This window comes from Lethenteron reissneri, unplaced genomic scaffold (assembly GCF_015708825.2).
Source record: "Lethenteron reissneri isolate LAM-NWPU_2019-01 unplaced genomic scaffold, ASM1570882v1 scaffold_120, whole genome shotgun sequence".
Taxonomy (NCBI): domain Eukaryota; kingdom Metazoa; phylum Chordata; class Hyperoartia; order Petromyzontiformes; family Petromyzontidae; genus Lethenteron; species Lethenteron reissneri.
Window position 1 is genome coordinate 664,471 of NW_026890893.1, and position 26,639 is coordinate 691,109.

Consider the following 26,639-nt stretch of genomic DNA (forward strand, 5'->3'; position numbering starts at 1 on the left):
ACCAGGAAATGGCGCGGTGGACAGATGATGAGGCTCTCCGCGCACTGCCGGCACTCCTCGACGGCGACGCTCTCGCCACCCTAACATCGGCGCCAAAGGAGAAGCGCTCCACGCTGCAGACGGCACTGCACCTGCTGGCTGCAGTCTACGGGCCACCGTCCGACTGCAGGCAACTCTTTTACGATCGCCAGCGGGGGGCAAAGGAGTCGCCCTTGGCATTCCGCACAAGTCTCCTGGCACTGGCAAAGGCGGCCTTCCCACGGATGGACAACGAAGGCATCGACGCTATGGTTACGGAGAAGATACTCCTGCTGGCAGACGACTTGGATATCGTCATCGTGGCACAGGACGACGCAGAAATGTGTTCCCTCCAAGCTGCACGACTCCTCCACGCAAACCTGCTCTCGCAACGACGGAAGGCCAGCAAGGCGGCGAGCGGGCGTGCCGTGGCTGCAGTCACCCTCCCGGCGGAAGAGATCTGCGCCATCGACCGTCAACGGCAGCAGGGAGCGGGAGCACGGGCGGACCGGGACGGATCGAGCCACCTCGACCATCCATCGTCATCGCCAGCGCTCCCGCGCTGTTACAACTGCGGCATCCGGGGCCATGTCGCCTCGGGGTGCCGCTCTCCTCGGCAGCGCGGGACGACACCTCGACGGAACGCCGGCCCTCTTCCCAAGCTCCATCATCATAACCCGGCGAGTCGCGGCACCCCTCATGTTTGGGCCACGCACACACCCGTCACACACTCGCACACCGTAGCGAACGGGGGGCCGACTTTGCACACCATCGCACCAACACGCACCACTGTGGGGACTCATATCGAACCTAGCCAGTGGTCCGTGTTGGCCCATCGCGTTGTAGCTGTATCGTCGGGGTCGTCAGCCATTGTGGGGCACATTGACGGGGTTGAGGTACGCATCCTGGTCGATACGGGAGCATCGGCGACCATCATTTCGGAATTAATTTACAATATTCTCCCTGTCCAGAGCCGTCCTTTGATGCCCGTTAACGTGCCATTCTATGCTGCTAACGGGGGCTCACTTGGCATCATTGGACAAATTCGAGCGCAAATTTTGTATCGGTGATATTAAATTGTCTGGGCCGATTTTTGTCTCCTCCTCGCTGGCGGTTCCGTGCCTGCTGGGGACGGACTTCCTGGCCAAAATGCCGATTAGGATATTAATCGACCAGGGCTGCATTGAGCTCCCGTCGGGCCGACGCATGGCGTTTCTGTCGTCCCCCGTTGCGAGTCGGACGGCGTTCGCGATGGTGCCGGCGTTCGTAGATAGAACGGTGCGCGTACCGCCGGGGGCACAAATGTTGATACCTCTAAAACTTCGGCGGCCCTTCACTAAGGGCATTGGGGCCCAGGGGGTTCTGCTGGGGCCGTCTAGGGCCGGGGTTAGCGGACCTCATTTAGTTCCGGCACAGACCATCGTTAGAGGGGACGGGGATCCCTTCATCGCGGTCCTCAATGTGGGGTCGCAGACGGTGGTGGTCCCACAGGGGACCGTGCTTGCTCACGCAACGCCGGTGCCCTGTGAGGAACCCGTCGCGAACCACGCAAGCGCTGTCCCTGCGCCGCGACCACATTCGGACAGCGATGAAGGGTGGCTCGAGGCGCTTTGTGCGGGATCGACGGACCTGTCAAATTTAGAGCGTCAACAACTTAAAACACTACTGCGTGAATTTTCCGACGTTTTCAGTCGGAACAAATACGATTTGGGCTGCACTCATCTGCTGCGTCACCATATTGATACAGGTGACAGCGCGCCAATACGCCAGAATCCTTTTCGGTTAAGTCCCACCGAAAAGGACCATGTCAAATCGGCTGTGGATGACATGTTAGCCGCCGACATCATTTCTCCTTCCACCAGCCCTTGGGGAGTGCCGATCGTTCTAGTTAAGAAACAGGACGGTTCGTTGCGGTTTTTCGTCGATTTTCGTCGCCTTAACAAAATTTCGGTTGCCGACGCATACCCGCTCCCACGGATGGACGAATCGCTGGACGCCTTGGCGGGAGCGCGATTCTTCTCCACGTTGGATTTACTTTCGGGATTCTGGCAGCTTCCTCTGGACGATGATTCAAAGCCTAAAACTGCATTCCGTACACCGCACGGCCTGTTCCAATTCAACCGGTAGCCGATGGGACTCCACTCAGCGCCGGCAACTTTGCAGCGATTGATGGAATTGGTTTTGGCTGGATTGCAATGAGACTCGTGCTTGATTTATTTGGATGACGTTATCGTCTTTAGTAAAACATTTGACGAACATCTCCAGAGGTTGCGGGTGGTTTTTCTCAAAATGCGGGCTGCTAATTTGAAATTTAAACCCCAAAAATGTCATCTGTTACGAGAATCTGTGCGTTATTTGGGACACATCGTCGGACGCTCAGGTATTGCTACCGATCCCGCCAAAACGCAGTGCGTCAGCTCCTGGCCGACTCCCACCTCGGTGGGAGAGGTCAGGAGTTTCATTGGATTTGCGTCATATTACCGACGGTTTGTCGCGGATTTTGCGACGATTGCGAAACCCCTACACGCTTTGACGTCCAAAGGGGTTCGGTTCCATTGGGGACAGGAGGAGGAGGCTGCTTTCCGCTCCCTTCGGGACGCTCTGGTTAAAGCTCCTCCCTTGGTTTACCCCGATTTTTCAAAACCTTTTTTGCTCGACACCGATGCGAGCAATACGGGTATTTGGGGCGTGCTTTCCCAGGTGGTTGACGGCGTGGAACGGGTGGTCGCGTACGGTAGTCGGGTGTTGTCTCCAGCGGAGCAAAGATATTGTGTCACCTGTCGGGAACTGTTGGCAATTGTCTACTTCATCCAACAGTATCGCCCATATCTGTACGGTCGGCATTTCACCGTCCGCACAGATCATGCGGCACTACAGTACGCCCTGCAAGTTCAACAACTATCGGGACAATTGTCTCGATGGTTGGAGATTCTCCAGGACTTTGATTTTGAAACCACCTACCGTAAGGGCGTTCGCCATACCAACGCGGACGCCCTGTCGCACATGCCAACCACCTCCGAATGTGCATGCCTCCTGGGGTCGGGACGTTGCAGGCCTCCGGGGGACATATCTGTTCCGGTCTTGGCGGCCGCCGACGACGCAACATTGCTTACAAATTCGATAGCACAACAGGGAAGAGATTCCCTGTTGGGGTTGCCCATCACTGAATGGAGGCGCCTCCAGATGAAGGATACCTCCCTCCTCGCGTTGCGTCGTCGCGTCGGCGGTGCTGGGCGGGGGAGGGGTGATGCCGACTCATGGGAAATGGTCCAAGGCCTGCTAATGCATTGGGACGGGAGATCCCATCGACACCGGCTGGTGGTCCCTTCTGGGTTGCGGGGCAAGGTGGTGTGGGCCGCTCATGAGCGCCTCCTCCACCTGGGGACCCAAAAGACCCTCGCCTTGCTCCAACTTGATTTTTTTTGGCCAGGCATGACGAGGGATGTCGGCGATTTGTTGGGGTCATGCCCTCGGTGTGCGCAACGGAAACCGCCAGCACGGGAGTCTAACCCACCTTTGCAATCGATCAAAGTGTCCAGAGTAAACGAGCTTGTCGCGCTGGATATTTTGGGCCCATTCCCTGCCACCCCCAGGGGCAATAGATATTTGTTGAGCGGTGTGGAGTATTTTACGCGCTGGCCTATGGCCTGGCCCCTTGCCAACCAGTCGGCAGCAGCCATTGTGGAGGCCTTTGTCCAGGGATACGTCCTGGACAAGGGTGCTCCGGAGCAGCTGCTGACCGACCAGGGCAAACATTTTTCCGGCAAACTACTCCAACAAGTCTGTGAGCTCCTGGGCACGAAGAAAATTCGTACCTCCCCGTATCACCCGCAAACTGACAGGATGGTCGAGCGTCTGCATCGAACTATCACGTCGATGTTGTCACAGCAGGTTTCGGACTCACAGACCGATTGGGACCTGCAAATTCAAGGGGTCTTGGCAGCATACCGAATGGCCCCCCATGCAGCTACGGGATTTTCCCCCTTCTTCCTCATGTACGGCCGCGAACCTGACCCGCCTGTTCGGGCCCAGCTGCAGATCCCCGCGCTGCAGGGTAAAACAAAATTGGCTGACCATGTTAAATTTAATCTGGCAAAATTAACAGAGGCACGGGATGCTGCCATGCAAAATTCTGCCCTCCATCAGAAAGCGAATGAGAGGCTCAGACTGGGTCGGGCGCACGTGCTGCAGTGGAAGCCGGGGGACAAGGCATGGCTGCACTGTCCTCAGGTGCCACTTGCAACCTCCTCTAAACTGGTGCGGCCGTAGCGGGGCCCTGTGGAGGTGGTCGAGGTTTTGCGACCGCAGTGCGTGCGCATCAAATGGGGGAAGCGGCGGTGGTTTGTGCACCCCTCCAGATTAAAATCCTTCGTTGCGGTACACATTCCCACTTCACACACGCGTGGCCAAACATGTGGGGGGTCGACCGACTCACTGGGTCCGTCTCCGTTGTGCTCGCCTAATGTCTTGCCGGCTGTGCCACCTCCAGGTGCATCAAGAGTGACGGGCTCGTGCCCGATCACCCCTCCTGGGGATGCCAAGGGTCACGCGGCATCGGATGAGGACTCTCTCCGAGACGGACAGTTACCACCCGACGGTCCGCCACCCGGGGTTACCCCGTGTGATGGGCCCGCTGCAAGGACGCGCGCAAAAATACGCAGACTGTTGTGAGGCCGGAAGATATGTACATATATTGTGTTCATTGTGTGTTGTGTGAGTGGTGTGTTCCCTGCTCATTGGATGTACATATAATGTGTTCACTATGTGTTGTGTGTGTGGTGGGTTCCCTGCAAATTGTATATAGGCTGCTTTTACGGAATTCGTATTTATTCGGGGGGGGTGCGTCGGGTTATTTTCTCTTCTTGCTGTTGTTGTTCTTGTTGTCCTTGTTGTTGTTCTTGCATGGGAGCTTATGGCAAACAAACACAGTGGATGGGGCTACGTAAGTGCACGGGGAGGTGCTGTCTACGACGTCCGCGTCAGGCACCCTGGGGGGCTGACTGGGAGTTATGATCACCCGGGGCCCCACCCCTCAGCGAGGGGGTTGGGTATAAAAGGGGATGTGTCGGAGGGCTAAGGGAGGAATGTTAAGCTAACCAGTGAAGACTGAAGACGTCTTAGATAGAGCCCTGGACTCCCCTGGTTCGCCGTCCTTATCAGGGCCGAACAGGACCGAGCCAGCGGCGTGGTCCCAAGAGCCAGAGCCGGTGCTCTTGTAAGAGCTGGTCTGGGACTCCGGGTACCGGGCCCGACTTACCAGTGTCGGGCCAGATAGCCTCCCCTAGCCCGTTAGTGGAGGACTAGGAGGCAGGCTAGGAGTAGCTAGGACCTGTATCCTCAGCTAGTCGGGTGAGGGGGCCGATACCCCCTCTAGTGTTGTATGCCACGAACGTGCTGTGTTAAATAAACCCGTGTGCCTCCAAACTCCGGCGTCCAAGAGTCGTGAACGCTACTACACCTGTGCCATTTTTAACTGGTCTGAGAAGCAGACTTCACTGAAAAGAAGATTTGCCATCAGCGGTGCAGGCATATCCGGGCATGATTTGAGAATTTATGTTTGGATGCAGTTGAGCGGCGATATTCGTATTTCGCAGCCATGCAATGAACATCGACACCTCTGCCACCGACATTGGTGACAAGGTGTCGAATTTTGCATAAGCTCCTGGTTGATGAAAGCAAGATGGAAGACCAGGAGAATGTTTGCTTCCAAATTAGAAACTGCCGTTTTGATCGTCACTATTTATTGGCGAAGAAAATCGCAAGTAATGTGCATATATTTGGTTACTTAGTTGATAGATTATTGGAGTGCAGCAGACCCTTCATGATGTGCCACAGAGCACGTGAGGCACGAGCCAATTCATTGATCTGCCCAGTGACCCAAATATGAGTCACTGGGCAGATCTGCAAGATGCTCTGTATGCGAGTCGGACAGTCTCAAAATCAGTTTTCTTCCAAAAATAACAACTTTGGCTCACAATTACATCATCAATAGATGTGAAGATGTGATCCAGGATATTTCCCGAGCAATATGTTGCACCACTGACGTGCTGGCTTAAACTATGACTGTCGATTATGTCGGTGAGATCACTGTTCATTTTACCACAAGAATCAGTGGCTTAGGACAGTTTAGTTCACCACAGATGATGAAGCGAGAGCCAACTAACCGGCAGTCGAGCAGACCAGAAAACTTACAACAGCGGTGAAGATGATCAATCGTTAAAAGCGATTGTAAGCTTCTGCATGCTGTTCGTTATTTTCACAAGCAGCAGCAGCTAGAATAAAGTGATTGCGAATAAGTTGCTCAGGAATTTCACGCAGATGTCTCCATAATGATTCTGTGCAATCCTACCACCAAATTGGCTGCTGGTGCTAGGCTTTTTGCGACATTGCGGATGTATAATAGCATATCCGTTAGGTGCAGCCTCATTTTTTATTACGTCCGGTGAGCCATCATATACCCCGGTTTTAGTAACAGCCAACATTTCGATTCCACAGCACAACCTTTTGCGAGGCATTGCAACAAGCAACAAACATGGTCGGGTAGGGGTCGGCAGATAATAGCACAGTGAGCGCGGAACCAATTGGTACTCCCTTCTGCACGTTGGATGCTGGGCAGAGTCTCCTGGTGAGTCCCGCCAAAGTATAAGTGACGTTTGGATGAGGTAGAATTGATTTGCCGATTCAGGCCAAGATAAGTTTTGGGTATGGGCTTGCTCAGCTGGAGTCCCACAAGAGAAGCAGACGTTGCAACATCGTCATCGTAAGGTATTATTGCTGCTGTTGTTGCTATTGTTGTTGCTGTTATTGTTGCACTTGCTGCTTTTGTTCTTACTGTTATTGTTGCTGTTGTTGTTTCTGTTGCTGTTATACATGTGGAGTGACTAACTCGGAGACACTAAGAGTTGGAGGCACTTCTTTATTAACAAGCACCATCGGGGTTAACACTTTTATAATAAGTCAGCCTATGATCAGCGACGTTACTCAGTCAGGACAGTTGGTGGACTGCCTGACTGGTGACGCCCCCAGATGGTGAAGACGGAGACGACGACGAGGAGGATGGTGAAGGTGACGAGAAGAATAAGGAGAAGAATGGTGAAGACTTCAGCAGCACGAAGGGGATCCCACTCCATATGACAGCCATGAAGTCCCCTACAGGGGCCCTTCTTATACTTTCAGTATGGCCTTGCTCCGCCCCCGGCCACGCCCCCTTTCTGGAACCTACTAGCGGGTTCTTGGTGTGCGCCTTCTGTGACCTTTCCCCTAGATCCTCCTCTGGAGTATAACCTGGCCTGCTGACATCAGGGATGCTGAAAGCTGCAGATCCCCTTCCCTGCCAGCAGCTGCTACATTACAATGCTATGCCACTAAACATGCAACATGTTGGTGTCCCGTGATGGGATAGCGCCTTTAATCAAAACCCTCAATCAAATGCCTCAATAAAAGCCCTCGATCGACACCTTCGATCGAAGGAAATAGTCTGCAATCTTTTCTTATTGTTTTTCTTTCTAAAGAGGGTTATGTTGCCATGTGCAATCTCAACTGAGCAATTTAGGACTCAAATTTGGACCATGACACGAGCACACTAAGGCCTACTCTTTTGAATGACGTAATAATATATTTAATGTCCACTGTGAAGCAGACACATTAACATTAACATAACCACCTTGGCGCACTCGCCGTGTAGAAGTGTCGGCAATCTTGCATTGACATGCTAATTTTGCCTGGCAGCCCTCTCATAGATGGAAAGCCCACCACCGCCACGGTCGCTGCCCACAACTTGCATTGGCATTGGCTGCTGACAATTGTTCTACGCCCATTTCAAAGCTTTATAAGCAGTTGTCTTTAGAAGCTAACCCCCCATCTTCCTGATGACGACCGCTTGTGTTGCGATTAAAACGTCGGCATATTGTTATCATTATTTTTATTCTTTTATTATTTTATATCTACGTGGCCTTACCGAAAGACCCAAAGAATATGAGCATTCAATGACCAATAGGTTTTAACTCTGCCGAAAAAAACCTAAACCTAAGGAGTTCTCAACAGAAATTATCAAGGCATCATCAGCTACTTCCCGCTACAACAAGGGACATTCAGCAACTTCAAATGCTGTCTCTGAATGCACCAAAGGTAAGGATTTTAAGCCATATGTAAAACATATATCTCGTCTAAGGTGGAATGAGGGAAAGTGCCTAGAGATGCCCCCTATATTCTGATTCATTATTTCTTTTTTGTGTGGTCAGATTGCACAAGTGAAATGCGTGTCGTAAACTTTCCTCCACTTAGCGTACTGGCGATTAGCACAGTTGGCTACGTACGATGTTTATAAAGTTCAACATACATACACACAGTCGATTATTGAATTTGTCATGTTAACAATGTGTCAATTTATATTGCTTCAGGACACCGGTGTGTTGAAAATCAATAGCGTATATAATTGGGTATGATGTAGTTACAACCTGCTTCACCAATCTGGGCTTTAAATACGTGTGGAGTCATGTGATCATTATGTGCCCACCAGGTACCAAGACGTGGCAGGCAATACCTCCAATTAGCATGGTTGGCTACATACAGTGTGAAAGAATTTCAACATACATTAAGTGTAATGTATTCGAATAAATGTAGAATAGTATGTTAGACTATCATAAATTGTGTTAGATGTTAATATGATGGTATATATTCACGTAGTAATACAGGTTAGTCATAGTTAATTCGTTATATTAATGGTAATGTTATAATAATGCTGTGTTAGTTTAAATTACTGTGAATACATTATTCTAATGAGGTTGTGATGTGATCACAAATCCAACACCACCCGACAAGCTGGGATGGCACCCAATGCACGGGAGGAGGTGGCAGTCTCAGTCGCACATGGTTTTCCAGTCTCTTTCAGACAAGCTCAAAGTCATAATACTGTCAGCTCTAAGGTCTCCAGATCTCAAATTCGGCAGCCTAAGTGCTTTGTTTAGGTTCCAAGTGGTCCCAGTCCATCCGACCTGGTTTCCCTCAGTCCCTTGGTTGGGGTCCAAGTAGTCTTCCAGAGCAACAATTCAAACTCAGAGATAAATTATTCCAGCTAGATTAAGCCACACAGCCATTTCCCTCAGCCAAGATGGAGTCCCAGTCATGGCCATCCATTCTCCCTGGTAGCACACCCTTCGTGGGACTGCGTCTTGGCTTTTAAAGGCATCTTCCCCTTCCAGAATATAAGTTTGAATTTTATTCAACTAAAACAACCATTGTATTTTAGAGGATGTCTCCTGAAACGGGGTTTTCCAAACTGGATAATCACTCCTATATATCCGTGCTCTCTATAGATGATATTGTACCATATGACTGTGGACACGTCAAATATCTCTCTGAATTGCCTCGTTTTTGGTCTTTGAAGATCTGAGCTGGCACTTCACTGCAGTTATTAGTCTCTAGTTTTTCGAACAGTACGCCTCAGAGTTTAATATAAGAGTGTCCACTGAAGTTGTCACTACCCACTGGAAGATTTATTGAAACAATATTGCCAGATGCCAAAGGCTGGTCGTTACACACCAAATATACACGTAGGTATACGAAAAGGCACACATACACATAAATACACACATACAACGATACACACGCGTAGCAACACAGACATACAACAATAGTTAGAATTCGCCACTAAGTGGCGGTGACATATACCGGTGCAAGGACAGTGCAGGGTAATGTAGGAACAGTACGGCTCCCCGGGACCATGGTTACTAATTAATGTAACGGGAACAGACAGGGTCATGTTAGGGTAATGTGGGACTTAAGTGGTTGCTAAGAATGATTGATGGGACAAGCGTTGACAGGGTCGCGTGAGGGGAAGCACGGGACCCAACGGTCGTAAATTGTAATAAGTGCAGAGACAGACAGGGCCAAGTGCGGTGAGCGAGAGTTCGGGAATAGGGGCAAGGCCAGTTCGTGAGGGAGATAAGAGCTGTTGTTGTGGGGAATCGCCGTCGCCGTCATCAACTTGGAACGGGTTCGTCTTCATCTTACTGGAGTGGGCACCTTGTAGTCTTGAAGGGCCAGAGCTATGTTGTCTCAGAATAAAGTTATCTAAATTATTCAAGTGCACACAGTCACTCGCGGTTACTCGTGAAGTTATCAGTGAGTTGGCAGACTTTATTCACAATAAATATACATCAAAGAACAAGACGGTGTCTCGGAGAGCTACATTACAGTGATGTCAGAAGTGGTTTGTAAAATGCAGAAGAAAGGAAAAAGTAAGAACCCACCTATAGCATCTTCAGAGAAGAAGAAGGAAGACGACCAAGAAGTCCCTCCAGCAGCCCCGAGAGCTGGGGTCCCGGTGACGAAACCCGCGGGCACAGAGAAAACGGTGCCTCCCAGACAAGACTTAAAACGATTTGGATGCATCCACAATGTAAACACTGGCATCCGATTGACTAGATGATCACTAAACAAAGAGACGTTCGGGATATCTTTGTAACCAGGGTGATGCATGGAGCTGTGTTGGATACAGAGCATGTTATGTGGAATACTAGGAGGTCCCTTTACATCCGCCTGAAGTTCAAGAGGTCTGTGTCAAACTACCAAAATGAAAGTCAACATTTTCCATTTGGATTCTGATGCAACAATTATCCAGTTCCAGGAAGCCATGGCAGCAGCACTGGTGGAGGTCGCTGCACAGCGTTCATTTTTAGATTTGGAGGATCGTTGGAAGTTCTTCAAATACATAGCACAGGAGGTGTTTGTGAAGGTGCCTAGCACCACAAAGTGCAAACACCACGACAGGTTTTGACCAGAAGAACACCACCATTGGCAGATTTCTCAAGGAGAAGATGGCTGCACCCAATGCACTCATGCAGGAAAGGGGGTCACAGGCAAAGACGTTGGCCTTCCATAAATCCTGGGTTGTCCCACACAAATAATTGTGATAATTCTAGAATCATTGCTTGGACGATAAGGAAACAGAGATTCAGGTCTTGGGCGATTTTAAGGATCAGAAGGGTTTGTGTGAGGCCATGAAATGAATATTTGGTCCCTCAATGAATGGATCAGCTTTTCTTAGGCATGCAGATGTGTCAAGTTTTTGTTTCCACACAGATCAATACAATTCTTGACCATTGCAAAGAGCATTTCTCTGAGCTTTTGAAAAAGAAAATCACCATCTTGATGCCACTCCAGCAACGGAGAAGGTCATAAATTGTGGAAAGGCTTGAACAGGATACTACTTATGGATTTCCTTATTGTTGCTAAATACAATTGAAAAGGTGACAGGAGTGATTGCAATATCCATTGCAGAATCTCTCTCCTGTTAACAGCAGGGAAGTGTTTGGCCAAAATTTTCCAGGGGGGTCTCGTTAGGAATATCATTAAAACATACTGCATGAAGGTCACTGTGCACAATCTTCTGGGAAATTTGTTTGATGCAACAATACAAAATACACAACGCAAAGGAATAATTAGTGCCGTTGTGAGGAATATAATAAACACGTGAAGTTAGCAGACAAATCTACCTCATTCATATATTCCTCCCTCCACGTAAACAAATATAGGGTAAAGGGTACAATATATATTAATTGTTTACCCTTTATAATATGAAATTATTATAAGTCTACTAATAGGACTGGTTTTATGAAAAATTATGTTTAAACTTCCTCCCCACTCTCTGTTGTTTCACAATGTCTAACAACATCAGTGAAGGCAGGGACAGCCCTCCGTACAGGCTAACTAGATGGTCCCAAGTTAAGTGGGGCGCCAAATTCTACAAATTCAATAACGAATATGTCATTATTTCAATTCCTCTGCACGTACAAATGGAATAGGAATTATTATTCATTTGTTAACACATCTGAAAATGTATTGGTTGGACAGATGGGTGGTAATAATCACCTGGAGGGCGTTCCCATTACAACAAATGCAACATCTATGCATCCACAGTTACATCAAGTCTCACTGTTTGGAGTAATTTCAATGTTCTCATGATAAACTCGCTCAAAGCAAATTTCAGAAAAACGATATTCGTTTGAGATGATTATACCAAACTAACTTGATTAGAATCTAGATTAGGGTGACAAAAACCTGATTTTGAAATAGTGGGCACAGGGGGTAATGACAAGGGAATTTGCATGGGAAGAAACTTGGGGCCACATGGGATAATGACAGGCTAAGGGACAAACAGGAGAACGATCTGGGGTCTACCAAGTGATAGAAGGGTACAGGTGCGAATTAGGGATCGAGAGCCATCGAGAGTGTTCAAGAGAAGGGGTGTGGCTAAGGTTCAAGGGATGGCCACGGGGGAAAAAATTAACCCGTAAAAACAAAGTTTTTCACTATAAATCCTATATATGCGTGGCGGCTAGAGTCCTCTCGTCCTCTGGCTTGAGATGGCTGCCACCTATAGGTCAGATGATTGCCTGCCACCATTAAGCAATTGGTAATTAAATAAAATTTATTTTTTCCTAAAAAGTGTAACATTTTGGGAAAAAATTTTCACGAAAATAAATTGTCACGCACAACGAGTCTGTGTGCAAAATGTCAGCTCGATTGGATCACGGGAAGTGGGTTAAAAAACGACCGAAAGATTTGCACGGTCCTAAGCAAGCAAGTGAACTTAATATAAAGGATTTAAAATAGGTCGAGAGGAGAGGCTCGGGGCTTTTGTTCGAGTCGGGGTTGTCGTCTGTAAAGTGTGCAAATAAAGAATAATCAAAGGGCAGTGTCTCCTGGAGTCGGTTCACAAATCTATATTTACATTTAGTGATATAATATAAGAGTAGCAATAACACAGCTCATCCTGTAATGTTTAATGATAATATACTTATTCATAGTAAAACCATTAATGTGTTTGGCACATCAATGCCATCTGCCCTGTCATGGAATGGCTGTATTACTAATCAGGCTAAGCGGGCACCAGAGAATCTTGTTTTTTTGTTTTCAATGTTAAATATGTATTTAACTCTGAACAAATATTATTTTTTACAACGTATCACCAAAATCTGTTGTTTTAAACACCATACTGCAGGTCACATTAACACTCCACCACCAATGCACTCACCAATCCATCCACCCACCCACCCAATCACTCACGCACCCAACCACACTCTCACTCACCCACTCACCCAGACACTTACCAAATCACCCACTCACAAACCCATCCACTCACACATCCACCCACCAAGCCACTCACCCACCCACTCACCCACTGTTTCACCCACCCATCCCCTCACCCACACATCCCAACACCCACCCACTAATTCACCAACTCAACTACCCAACTTCTTACCTACCTACCCACCCATCAAACCACAGACGCACTCAACAACCCAATTGACCACCCACACACTCGCTCACCAACTCACTCACCAACCCTCTCACCCACCCACTCACTCGCCCATCGCCCAACAAACCACTCACCTACCCAAACAACCACTCATCCACCAACTCACTCACCCACCCATTCACCAACACACTCACCCACCAACTTACCCACTCACTCACCCACTCATTCATTCACCCACCCACTCACCAAATAATCCACTCACCCACCCACTGACTCACCCACCCACTCACCCACCCCCTTACCAACTCACCCGCCCACTCACCCACCCACTTACCCCTTAACCACTTACTCACCAACTCATCTACCCGCCACTTCACCAATCCATCAACGCACTAAGTCACCCGCCTATTAAGCCACTCACCAATTAAACAAACTCACCCACCCACTCACCCACAAACTCACTCTCCCACCCATTCACTCATTCACCCACCCACTCACCCACCCACTTACCCATTCAATTACCCACCCACTGACTCACCCACCCACTCACCCACCCCCTTACCAACTCACCCATTCACCCACTTGCCCACCCACTTACCCACTCACCCAACAACGCACCCACGTGTTGGTTCTTATCTACACGTTTGACGTTTTGTGCCTTTGGAAATGTGATCAGAGGCTGATGAAGGCTTGCACTGCTGGATGAATGGTCACAGGAGTTGTATGATCATACCCCGAAGTGGAGTGTCCAGAACGAGTTTAGAAACTTCTCGACACTGACGTTAGCGATGGTCGCGAATTAGAGTCAGGTTACTGGGTTCAAAGCTTTGTGTATAAACTTCTTACCAATGCTTCACTCCCGCTTCGTAAGAAGAACAACACTGTCTTGAATATGATGCAAAGCTTCTACTAACCTGACACTCACGCGAACATTAACCAGACCTGACACTCACCAGACCAGATAGAGTCAACATTTATTCAAATGAGTATCGACATGGTGCTCAACACCTGTTTAGAGCCCTGAACCAGTGGTGAAAATTCTACATTCATATGGCCGGGTGCGTTTCACCCAAAATTTTAAGATTGTTGACTTTCCCATAATGTGATACTCATTTAATTAACCTCAGATTTCTGATTAACTGAGTCAACCATCAACAAGAATTTGAACTCACAATCTTTAAATTGCGAGTCCCTAGCTCTAAGCCACTTGATGAGATACTCAGAAATTGCTCATCCTCGCATGCACTTGGCTCACTTGACGACTGCATAATCATCTGACCAGACATCCATGTGTATCATTCACTCCCTCTCCTGATCAGATACTCACTCGAACACCCAACCATTTAACAGACGACTTCACGAGACCACTTAGTGATTCTGACATCCATTCAAGCATGTACTCACCCAACTTGGAACTAAATACTGATCCATCCAATCACAAACTGATACACCTTAATCACCCAATCACTCACTCACTCAACCACTCACCTGCGAGTCGGTTCATGAGAAAAGATTTCCCGGTTCGGTATTTCCCAGCTATCGCCACCACCACCAGGGGCTTTTTGATTCTCCCCAGAACCTTAGCTGTGTCCTTGTTGATGTAGAATCTCCCGGTGCCGTCTGTCATGATGAACGGAAGCGGCATGCGTGGGTACGGAGACGACGTGGTCATGACTTCTTTGCTTTGATCTCTGTGAATGTTTGAGTGTCTCTGTCTCAACAGGTATATGTGTGTGCTCCTTTTTCTCTTTGAGCAGGTGTCTGTGTGCGTCTTTCTCAACGAGTGTGTATGTGTGTGTCTGTGTTTTTCTCAACAGGTGTATATGTCTGTGTCTCAGCAGTTTTAGCTTTGTCATTCTCAAAAGGTATTTGCATACATCAATAGGTATGTGTGTGAATGGGTGTGGTCTTGACATTTAGTTATGGGGTGTAGAATGCACATGTGGTTCAGATGGTTTTAACGATAGCAATATCGGGGAGCCTGTAAAAATTCGCCACCCTCCTGCAGCAGTTCGCTTTGGAGGTCATCTCTGTCTGTGGCTTTACCTGGTTGTGTCTCTGGATCTGGATCGCTCTTCATGCTTCCTCAAGTGTCTCCTAGCGCCTCCGAATGTGGTTTGGCAAGGAGACATCATAGATGGCTGCCCACCACGTGAGCCTCTGATACAAGCTGAGTTTGATTTTGATTTATATTATTTGGTTCCTTCGGTTAAGTCACGTAGATAGTTTCAAAGAAAATAACAGAAAATCTACGTCGTTTCGATCGCAACACAAGCGGTTGTGATTACCCCCATTTTCGTGATGACGACCGCTTGTGTTGCGATCGAAACATCGTAGATTTTTTTTCTATTTTCTTTGAACCTATTTACGTGACTTTACCGAAAGACCCAAAGAATATGAATTCCTGCATTCACAAAAGTTTTAAGTTAGATTTTTATTCTTTACTCTTCTGGTGGCTGCGAGCACGACATGAGGGTAACAGCTGATTATTTTTACTATGGAATGTGCGGATATGGTTTAGGGTAGACCATGAGCTTTGTGGAAGATCAAACCCAGGGATCCTCTGCGTTGGATCTTTCACAAAGTATTTTTTATGAGTTCTTTGGAACACAGCTCTCAATCAAAAGCACTGTTCTTAATTCTGAAAGAGCATCTTGCCCCATTCACGTGGGAATTCAAACAATTATTTTAATTTGGCATTTACATTCATGCCCACGCATCTTTTTTTCATTTACAAAAATATACGTTGCAAGCAAGTTATTTTCATTAGATTGACTATAACTTTATAAGTCTGGCATGGACCGTTATCAGGGTTATTAAATTATTTTCTCTTGGATTCATATCATAATAGTGTACTGCCAGAACCAAACGATTGTTACAATGTTTTACGCAATCCAACATCACGAGCAGTGTTAATGATTAACGCAGATCAAGTGACAGATGTCAAGCTCTCATAAACTTGTCGACACCTTCCCAGAAAAGGAGTTAATCTTTAGAGAATTCGAAAAAACCCATACAGTTTTACTGCTTGTCATAAATAAGTTAGTTACATTTTTTCACCGCATCAAAGGGACGATGGACGGGGCCATGTACCGTAAAATCTTGGGTGAGAACCTCTTTCCCTCAGCCAAGGCATTGAAAATGGGTCGTGGATGGGTATTCCAGCATGACAATGACTCAAAACACACGGCCAAGGCAACAAAGGAGTGGCTCAAGAAGAAGCACATTAAGGTCCTAGAGTGGCCTAGCCAGTCTCCAGACCTTAATCCCATAGAAAATATGTGGAGGGAGCTGAAGGTTCGATTTGCCAAACGTCAGCCTCGTAACCTTAATGACTTGGAGAAGATCTGCAGAGAGGTGTGGGACCAAATCCCCCCTGAGATGTGTGCAAACCTGGTGGCCAACTACAAGAAACGTCTGACCTCTGTGATTGCCAACAAGGGTTTTGCCACCAAGTACTAAGTAATGTTTTGCAGAGGGGTCAAATACTTATTTCCCTTATTAAAATGCAAATCAATTTATAAAAAAATTTACATGAGTATTTCCGGATTTTTTTGTTGATATTCTGTCTCTCACTGTTCAAATAAACCTACCATTAAAATTATAGACTGATAATTTTTTTGTCAGTGGGAAAACGTACAAAATCAGCAGGGGATCAAATACTTTTTCCCCTCACTGTATGTATGTTGACCTTTGTTTGTGTCGTACGTAGCCAACCGTGCTAATCGGATAGTGGTGTGGCATAACTCTCTGCTCCCTATTGTAATATTACAACTTCCGATCCCAAATGGTGGTCAGCTTATCTCAGTGTAGTGACATCGTGGGATGTCAACGTGCAGTGCCGGCCCTAGAGAGGCACGGCATGCAGTGTAACGACATCGCGGATACCACAAGGGTGTGGGTGTAGTAAAAATGAGAAACAATTTAGTTGTTTTTCAATTTTTTATTTATTTTATTTATTACCTACGTGACTTTACCGAAAATCCAAAGAGTATGGATCCTTGCAGTCACGAAAACTTCAAATCTATAATTAATACCCTCTACGGGGAGGATTTCCACTTATCTGTTAGAGTTTTTAACAGACAACGAGACAAGAAGTCACAGCTTATTGAGACGCTAACCTTCCTCAAGAGATGCCGCAACAACAAGGTAATACCCATCGCTTTCACACTCACATCTGCTGCTGTGTCTTCACCGAACGCTAAACAGAGTTTGTTTAAAGCTAGCCTATCACTAATCTCAGAGAGAATAAGATTACTCCGATTTGAACTCAATAATTTAGAAAAGATTATTTTACAATCACAATTAATGTGAACACAAAAAATGTCCCCTTTCGATTGGGACCTTGTTGACAACATGACAGCCTCCTCTGCTGATTCACTGTCAACCACATGTAAAGCTAACCTGATCGCTAAATTCAACCTCCTACAAAAGAAAGAAACAGAACCACACATTACAAAGCTAAATGTTAACAAGATCGTTATTAATCAGAGTAGCATCCACATTTTTGACAATCTCAAAACGGTACTAGCTAAAGGGCTGAATTTTGCAGTTACCCTTAAACATATACCGGTAGAGGATATAATCTCCGAGGTCGCTGTAGCCCTCAAAGACTTTGGACACATCCAAACGGACGTTTCGAGAGCTGAAATAGCTACTACCCTCAAGAATGCTAAGAAACCCATTAGCAACATCAGCAAAAACGTACGCTCTGAACTCGCAAATTTGTAAAAGAGGGATGACATAGTCATCCTCTCGGCCGACAAGGACATTTTTATTGTCATCATGGATAAAAAATTATTACAACAACAAAATCCAGGACCTACTCAATGATGGCAGCTACTCAAAAATCAATAGGGATCCGACTAACAGGCTAACTACTAAAACCAACAAGATCATCACTAGTTCGACTTCCCTAATGGAATCAATCAAACGACTCTCCCTAAAACCCTCGGCTGCGAGACCTCCCAGATTATATGGTCTTCCCAAGATACATAAAGAAGGTACCCCACTATGGCCCATCGTGTCCACGATCAACTCACCTACCTACAAACTATCCCGTTTCCTATCGAATACTCTGCTTCCCTTCACTGGCAAGACCACCTCAGCAGTACTTAACTCAACTCACTTGGTCTCTCTAGTCAAGGACATTGTTCTGTCTCCTGATTATGTCCTCGTCAGTCTCTCTATTCACCAAGGTTCCAATGCTTGACACCATAACAATAATTGAAGACTTAGTACAATATGGACTGAACCCTGATGTCCCTGCGCTGGTTAGGCACTGCCTTACCAACATGTACTTCACCTGGAATGGTACCTTCTACAAACAAAATGAGGGTTCCCCCTTGTCACCAGTGATAGCCAATGTTTTCATGGAGAAATTTGAAACAGAAGCCATCCAGACATCCACCCTGTGTCCTCCCCTGTGGAAGAGATATGTGGATGACACTTTCGTCATTTGGCCACATGGCCTCCCAGCATTGAACCAATTTCTAGACCACATCAACTCCATACACCCATCCATCAAATTCACCAGGGAAGTGGAGAAGAATGGCAAGCTACCATTTTTGGATGTTCAGTTTGAGAAGAGGCTCAATGGCTCTTTGGGACTTTCTGTTTACAGGAAGGCCATCCACACAGATTGCTACCTGAAGCCTGATTCCCACCACCATCCGGCACAAAAGAATTACCTCATCAAAACACTATACCATAGGGCCCACTGCATCTCTGGCCAACACCACCTGGCCAGTGAATTAGAACATTTACATCTGGCCCTCAAGATGAATGGATACTCGGACCGTGCTATCTGTCAAGCTGTTTCTCCTACTGTGGAGAAACAACCCCCTGAGACTCCGATCAAAATCATTACGTTGCCATACATAGCAGGCGTTACCAAAAATATTTCCAAAATGCTAAACAAACACAAGATCCAGGTCCGATTCAGTACAGTACACAAAATCCGCGATCTGATCCCATCCGGTAAGGATGTCATTCCTGACTTACAGTACCCTGGTGTCTACAAACTGAGTGGCACCTGTGGTGATTGTTATATCGGGGAAAACGAAACGACATATTTCTGACCGCATTCGTGAGCACAAGTCAGATTTGAAACACGGTCGAACGAATTCTTTGGCCATAGCTGACCACTGTTATAACACTGCGGGCTCTCATTATATTGTGTTCTCCGATACCAAAGTACTCTGCAAGCCTCCTGGATACTACCAAAGATTTGTCCATGAAGCCATCCAGATACATAAACATAGACATAACTTCAACCGAGAGGATGGATTTAAATTGAGCAATCATTGGAAGAATGTAATTAACCAAGTTAAACTTTATCTGCCATGCAGTTTATTCATATCCATATTCCCAGTCATTTACTCCCAGCTTTACACACTACCATCACTAAAGAAATTTGACTCCAAGCCTGGCTTATTCCCATCGCTGGAGAAGAGAATTAAAGAAAGAAAAAATTTCCACACGCTGTTTCGAGCGTGCAAGTTTAGTAGGCACAACTCTAATTTACCCCCCTGGCAGCATAACAAAGAATGGCTTAACTTAGCTTTCTTATCTACTTCCGCCCCTGCATCACAAAGCTTAAGTCTGAACTCCGTGTGTTACCTCCCAGCCCACACCCCGCCCCCACACTCACCATGCCCCCCCCCCTCCTTCCCCCACAACTATATAATTCCTCGTCACAGCCATCTCTTAGACACACTTAAGCGTTTGTGCTTTTTGCTGCATTGTCCCCACCTGAAAACGGACGCTTGTGTTGCCCCCGAAACGTCGAGATTTAATTTAGTTGTTTTCATTTTATTTTTTATTTTATTTTATACCTACGTGACTTTACCGAAAAAACCAAAGAGTATGGATCCTTGCAGTCACGAAAACTTCTAATCTAGAATATCTGAAATTTGTTTTACACAAAACGCAATTTTTGCGGGGTATGTGCATTTCCGGGTTATATGTGTATGCGGGAAATAAATGCGGGAAAATACAGTACATCAGTATTGTTCCCAGTCGAGTATAGGAATACAAATGTTTGAGACATTAACTTAATCAGGTTGAACAAAAAAATTATATATTACTTTAAATATTACTGCAAATTCAAAATATATATTTTCCAACAATTTCAGAATCAGTATATATATTCAGAATGTATGATGCAACCGCTACTAAGCATTAATATGAATAATACATTATATTCTTAGTTGTGTAGTGACGCCAACATTTTGGACACAAACACTATTTCTAAAACGTTGAAGCTTGGACTTCGTCTTCTCTCCAGCCATCCCTTACCCTTGTGCCATTTTATATCCCTCTAGCTCCCTCTCGAAAGTTGGCTCACCCGATTTCCCTCAGCCAATCTTCATGCTTCTCTTTAACAGTTATCAACCATTACCTCGACTGTCCACCCTCGTTTCACCGCCCTTTCTGTTTGAATTCCTCAACCAATCAGTTCAATTCTCTGGCCCAAACCAATCCTCTTTGAGGCCTCTCTGAACCAATCAGAGGCAGGACACACTTCCTGATTGTCCGTTTGGGCGTGTACCGTGTCAGGTAAGTGGTTTGTTGTTTTTGGTCTTTACATCACCACCTCCGCTCTTACAAAATTGCTGTCCCAGCTAACACCAGAGGAGATAATGGCAAGCGCAACAGACTACAGGAATAAAATGTATTTTATTTATACCTACGTGACTTTACCGAAAGAACCAAAGAGTATGGATCCCTGCAGTCACGAAAACTGTGATGCCGCCGCTACGAAGCCGCTCAGCGGGCGCCCCATCTACGACCTCGCCACCACCAAGCGACGGGGCCGACCCCGCTTCCCCCTCACCACCCCCCACATAAACACACCCTCACCCGATGCTACTTCACACCGCGGCGCTGTGACCTGGGTTGAGATTGCATGGTCACGGCGGGGGCTGTCCAGCTACCACGGTTGAAACGCACCCCCACACACACGTATCGACAAGGCAGACAGGGGTCCGCGGCCACGAACGAAGGGAGAAGCGGGGGGGGGGGGCGGCTGATTGGCAGAACAAAGGCGCCATGGACCGCCGCCAGCGCTGCAGTCAAGCCAGCAAACCCATTGTTAGGGAAACCTTGGAATACGGCTGATTAGCGGGGACGATGTACGCAGGGACCATCGCAACGCAGCAGCCGCGGCGAGCCTTTGTTACGAACACCGCGGCTGATTGGCATAACAAAGGCGCCCATGGATCGGCGCTGCAGCGGCGGGGGACTCATTGTTAGAGCAATTGGGAATGGGGCTGAACGAGCATGACGACCTGATTGGCCGAGAAGGCGCTCTGATCGGCATTCTTTGATGTAGATGGGGGATAAAAAAAGGACGCAGAGAGGTAAACGCTCTCTTACTCCAAAAAGTCAGCGCTCGAGACAGCTTCCAGCTCGGCCACCCGAACGTCCATGCGACGCGTCGAGGTGAGCGGTGAGGAGACCAGCGGAACGCCGAGCGCATCCAACCATGAGTGAAGAGGTAAAGGAGTATCCAAATCCGCTTAGAGCGTATCGAATTAGATAAACCGGGAATAGACCCTCGGGCGTTAGCGTAGGTCAGCCTTGTCGATCCACACTGATTTAACAGCAAATCGCAGGGAGCTGATAATAAATCATTAACAACTAATCGTAGCCTCGTGTGGTTTTGACGAGAAGTGTGAACGCGCGTGGTGCTGGGTGTACCTACGCTCGCAGCGTGTGAGTGCTGTGCGGGGCTGTGCGAGTGGAGGTGTCGCGTTCGATTGCCGGTGAAACTCTCGGTGCTGTGTGTACGTACGCTCGCAGCGTGTGAGTGCTGTGCTGGGCTGCGCGAGTGGAGGCGTCGCATTCGATTGCCGGCAAAACTCTCGGTGCTGTGTGTACGTACGCTCGCAGCGTGTGAGTGCTGTGTGGGGCTGCGCGAGTGGGTTAAAAGCTAATGCCCCCTAGAGAAAGGACCGCATAGGGGTGCAATCGACACGGTCCCGACACATATCGATGACAATGGGATTAATGGCAAGCGAGTGATCTCCACACAGGTTCCAGCAACAATGCCCGCGGAGGCGGCGACTCCTGGCGACTGGCTACGGGAGCTGGTGGCGGGGATCACGGGGGCCACGTCGCTGGTGGAAGGGAAGGTAAACGGAATGCGTACCCGAATCCTACTGGACACGGGGGCGGTGGCCTCGCTCGTGAGCGCAGCGCACTGCAGCGCAATCGGGGTCGACGTGCACTACCTGCAGGCCCCGGACCGCGCACTGCACACGGCGATTGGAGCCAGAATGGGGCTACTGGGGAGGACCACTCTGGAGGTCCGCATAGGCCACCAGGTGTGCACCCAAGAGTTCTATGTCTCGAGTGTGTTGTGCCACGAGTGTATTGCAGGTACCAACCTCCTGGAAAAGCTGGGGCTCAACGTGCAGTCCCGCCAGCGATGCGCCACCATGGAGGGTAGCGGTGAGCGGATTCCGTTCCTGGGCCGAGAGCCGACGCGCCCCCGCTTCGCACCGGTGGCCGCTACCCTGGCGACGGCAGTCACCATCGGGCCGCTCGCCGAGATGCTGGTGCCGGTGGCAACACCCCCCACCGACCCCGCGCTCCGACCATCGGGTGAGGTAATGCTAACTCCTCACCCGGAGTTGGCAAAACGATACGGGGTCGTGGGATCCGCCACGTTGGTAAACGCAGATGGGGATCGATTGTTTATGCGTGTGTTTAACCCCCACGGTACCCCGGCAATACTGCGACGGCGCACCACAGTAGCCACCGTGCACCCCCTACACACGTGCCACTCCAACGACTCGGTATTCGCACTCTGGGCTGAGGACCCCGATCGCCCCGAGGACCACCAGGACCTGGCCTGGCGAGTCAGCCCGACTTCCCGCGCCGAGGTCGTCTCCCTGCTTGACGCGTTACACGTACCTTGGGCGGATTTACCGAGGGGGGAGGCCGATCAGCTACGCGGGTTACTGCGGGAGTACGCCGACATGTTCAGCGAACACGACTTGGACGTGGGTCGGACAGATCTCGTTAAGCACCAAATCGACACTGGTGCCGCCCGACCCATAAAACTCCCTGCGTACCGAGTGGGCGCACCCGAACGCACCCAGATAAAAGAGGCAGTTGGGGACATGCTTCGCGATAACATAATTCAGCCCTCAGTGAGCCCCTGGTCGGCCCCGGTGGTACTAGTGAAGTATTCGGAATGACGGCAGGAAACCACTTGACGGGTAGCACACTTTTTATTAAACCTTGACTTGTCACGATACAACGTGTGGTCACTACCTCTCCCACTACACACTCCACTGACACGTGTAGTGACTATGGCTCATGCTGCATGCTCACACTGCATGCTCACACTACACTCCAGCCCCGTAACGGCCGTGGAGCCTACAGACCCACCCCAGCTTGGGCGTGGGTCACAACTTCTGGGTCCCGAGAGCCGGCCCTCACACGGACGTTCGGCCCCGGGTCCCAGGGTCCCGCCTCTGGGTCACACAGAGCCCCGGCCCTTACAAGGACAGTGGGACTAGGTGCCGCAGGGCCCTATCTCTTCCTCCTCCGTCTTCAGTCTTCGCTGGTCACCAACTCCCCGTGCGCCTGTGCGCACCACCTTATATACCCCCCGCTCTCGGGAGACAGGGCGTATGCGGACCTCGACGTGAGCATCCCCCTTAGTTGACCAATCCCCGCGCGCTTGCCCCAGGATCCCATCGCTGTCAGCGCGCATCACCGATACCCAGCCAATCACTGCCTCATAACCCCCGACCCCGCGCTGACCCCTGATCCTTCACCGTCAGCGCACGTCACCAACTCACACAGCCAATCACTACGCGCTGGCACACGATCCCTACCCCAGCGCGTATCACCACTACATCACCCCCTCCCACATAGCTCGCAGCCGGCCCGGCTGCTAAACAACACAACACAACATTAACACAACAAAAACCCCACCCCCCAGTATGCCCCGGAATGCAACAACAACAACACAACGACACAACACCCGACAACCTATGTACAAACCGACAACAACACAATAAAAGTCAACAACAACACACAACAGCTAGACAACAAGTTATGTACAAACCGACGAACAACACAATAAAAACAAGTCCAAGAAAAAGAACGTGTCCAGCGTCTCTGTGACTGCCGATCCCCCCCCCCCCTCCGCTCGCTCCTCCACCGGGGTGATAGAGCGGTCGAGCGGATGAGGAACGCAGTGACGAGGCGCCCCGGCCGCATCGGCTCCTCATTCATGAAAAGTTGCGCGACTTAGCGCGAGTCCGCCTGGCCGGTCCATCGTATGGGACGGGACGCTGACGACCGTCTGGTGGCTCCGGCAGCCCTGGAAGGCGCGGATCGGGCCTGGAAGGACCGGCCGCGCTGCGGGGATCCGGCCGCCGGTGGTCGGCAGCTGTCAGTTCTGAGACACCTGGGAGCGGATCAGGCGGAGACATGTGAGGATCAGGCGGAGACATTTCCCCCCTCGGGTCGTCGGTCACGTCACATGCTCGGCCCTCACGACACAAAGGGAGGCCATATGGAGGCGAGAATGGTTTCAGTCGGGAGGGGTGGACGTACCAACGGCGCTTTCCCCATTTTATCTGAACACACTGGGGGCGTGCAACCCGCACAACCTCCACGGGTCCCCGCCATGGCTTCAACAATTTAGGTGACGTAGCCAAAGGTGCCTGAGGGCAGTGCAGCCAGGCCCTATCGCCTGGTTCCCAGTTGTGCACGGACACCCTCCGTGCACGCAAACGCTCATTGGCAATTTGGCGAGCCCGCGAATTAAGCCGTGCGGCTTCCCGTGCCTCGGTCAGCTTATGAATGTTAAATTTAATATGTTCAGCCAATTTCGAATTCGTTCGTGGCGCGGACAGTCCCAGCTGCGTTTCCATGGGCGGGTCGGCTTCCCGACCATACATCAGATAGAATGGGGAAAATCCCGTTGCTGCATGGGGGGCCATTCTATACGCGGCGAGGACCCCCGGGACCTGCAGGTCCCAGTCAACATGTGCCTCACACACCTGCTGGCACAGCATAGAAGTCAAAGTCCTGTGGAGTCGCTCCACCATCCCGTCTGTCTGTGGGTGGTACGGGGAGGTACGCACCTTCTTAGTACCCAATAGGTCGCACACCTCTTGCAGCAATTTACTTGAAAAATGTTTCCCTTGGTCGGTCAGCAAGCGTTCGGGAGCCCCCTTGTCCAGAACGTAGCCCTGGACAAAGGCGTCCGTCACAGCCGCCGCCGACTGGTTGGCGAGTGGCCACGCCATAGGCCACCGGGTAAAGTACTTGACACCAACCAACAGGTACTTATTTCCCCTAGGCGTGACTGGAAAAGGCCCCAAAATATCGATCGCAACGAGCTCGTTAGTGTGCGAGACCTGAATAGATTGCAGCGGTGGATTTGACACCACGGCCGGCGGTTTTCGTCTGGCGCAATCAACACACCCCTTTAGAATATTCACCACATCACTCCCCATCCCCGGCCAATAATAGTCACGCTGAAGCAGAGCAAGCGTTTTGTTGGCTCCCAAATGCAAGAGGCGTTCATGTGCGGCCAGGACAACTTTCCCCCGCACAGCGGAAGGCACCACGAGTGCGTGCCGCCGGGAGAAATTGTCCCATCTCATTAACAGGCCCTGCTTGAGTACCCAGGAGCCAGTTCATTCCCGGCCCTCCTCGGGACCCCCCACCCTGCGGCGCAACGCTAGCAGGGAGCTGTCAGCCATTTGTAAACGGCCCCACTCAATCAGCAACAGTGAGAGCAGCGAGTCCTCTCCCTCAGGGGTAGCGGAAACATCACCGATCGGTGCATCCGCGGTCGCGGCCAACGCCCCCATACTTTCCGCAGCTGGCGGTTTACAGCGCGCCGATCCCATTAAGCACGCACATTTGTGACAGGGCGACAAACGCGACAGGGCATCGGCGTTAGTGTGGCGCAACCCCTTACGGTATGTGGTCGTGAACTGATAGTCCTGGAGGACTTCCAACCACCGTGACAATTGGCCCGAGGGTTGGGCAACCCTCAATGAATACTGAAGCGCCGCGTGGTCCGTCCGGACCGTAAAGTGACGGCCATAGAGATACGGTCTAAATTGTTGTACAAAAAAAACAATAGCCAGCAACTCGCGACGGGTGACGCAGTAGCGCTGCTCCGCCTGCGACAAAACCCTGCTACCATAGGCGACCACCCTTTCGACTCCCCTAACGACCTGTGAGAGCACCCCCCCAATGCCCGTGTTGCTAGCATCCGTGTCTAGCAAGAAGGGACTTGTAAAGTCAGGATAACGCAAGGGCGGGGCACCCACCAAGGCGTCCCGGAGGGAGCAGAACGCGGCCTCCTCCTCCGGTC

At 49.5% G+C, this 26,639-nt stretch overlaps 1 protein-coding gene across 1 annotated transcript in view; it reads right to left on the minus strand.

The window, feature by feature from the left end:
- Positions 1-15,118, minus strand: part of LOC133361683 (guanylate-binding protein 1-like) — an 88,427-nt gene extending 73,309 nt beyond the window's left edge. Inside the window, exon 1 of the mRNA XM_061580671.1 lies at positions 14,768-15,118. Coding sequence (XP_061436655.1) covers positions 14,768-14,951 — 184 coding nt within the window. The 5' untranslated portion in view covers positions 14,952-15,118. The remainder of the gene's footprint in view (positions 1-14,767) is intronic.
- Positions 15,119-26,639: the final 11,521 nt, after the last annotated feature.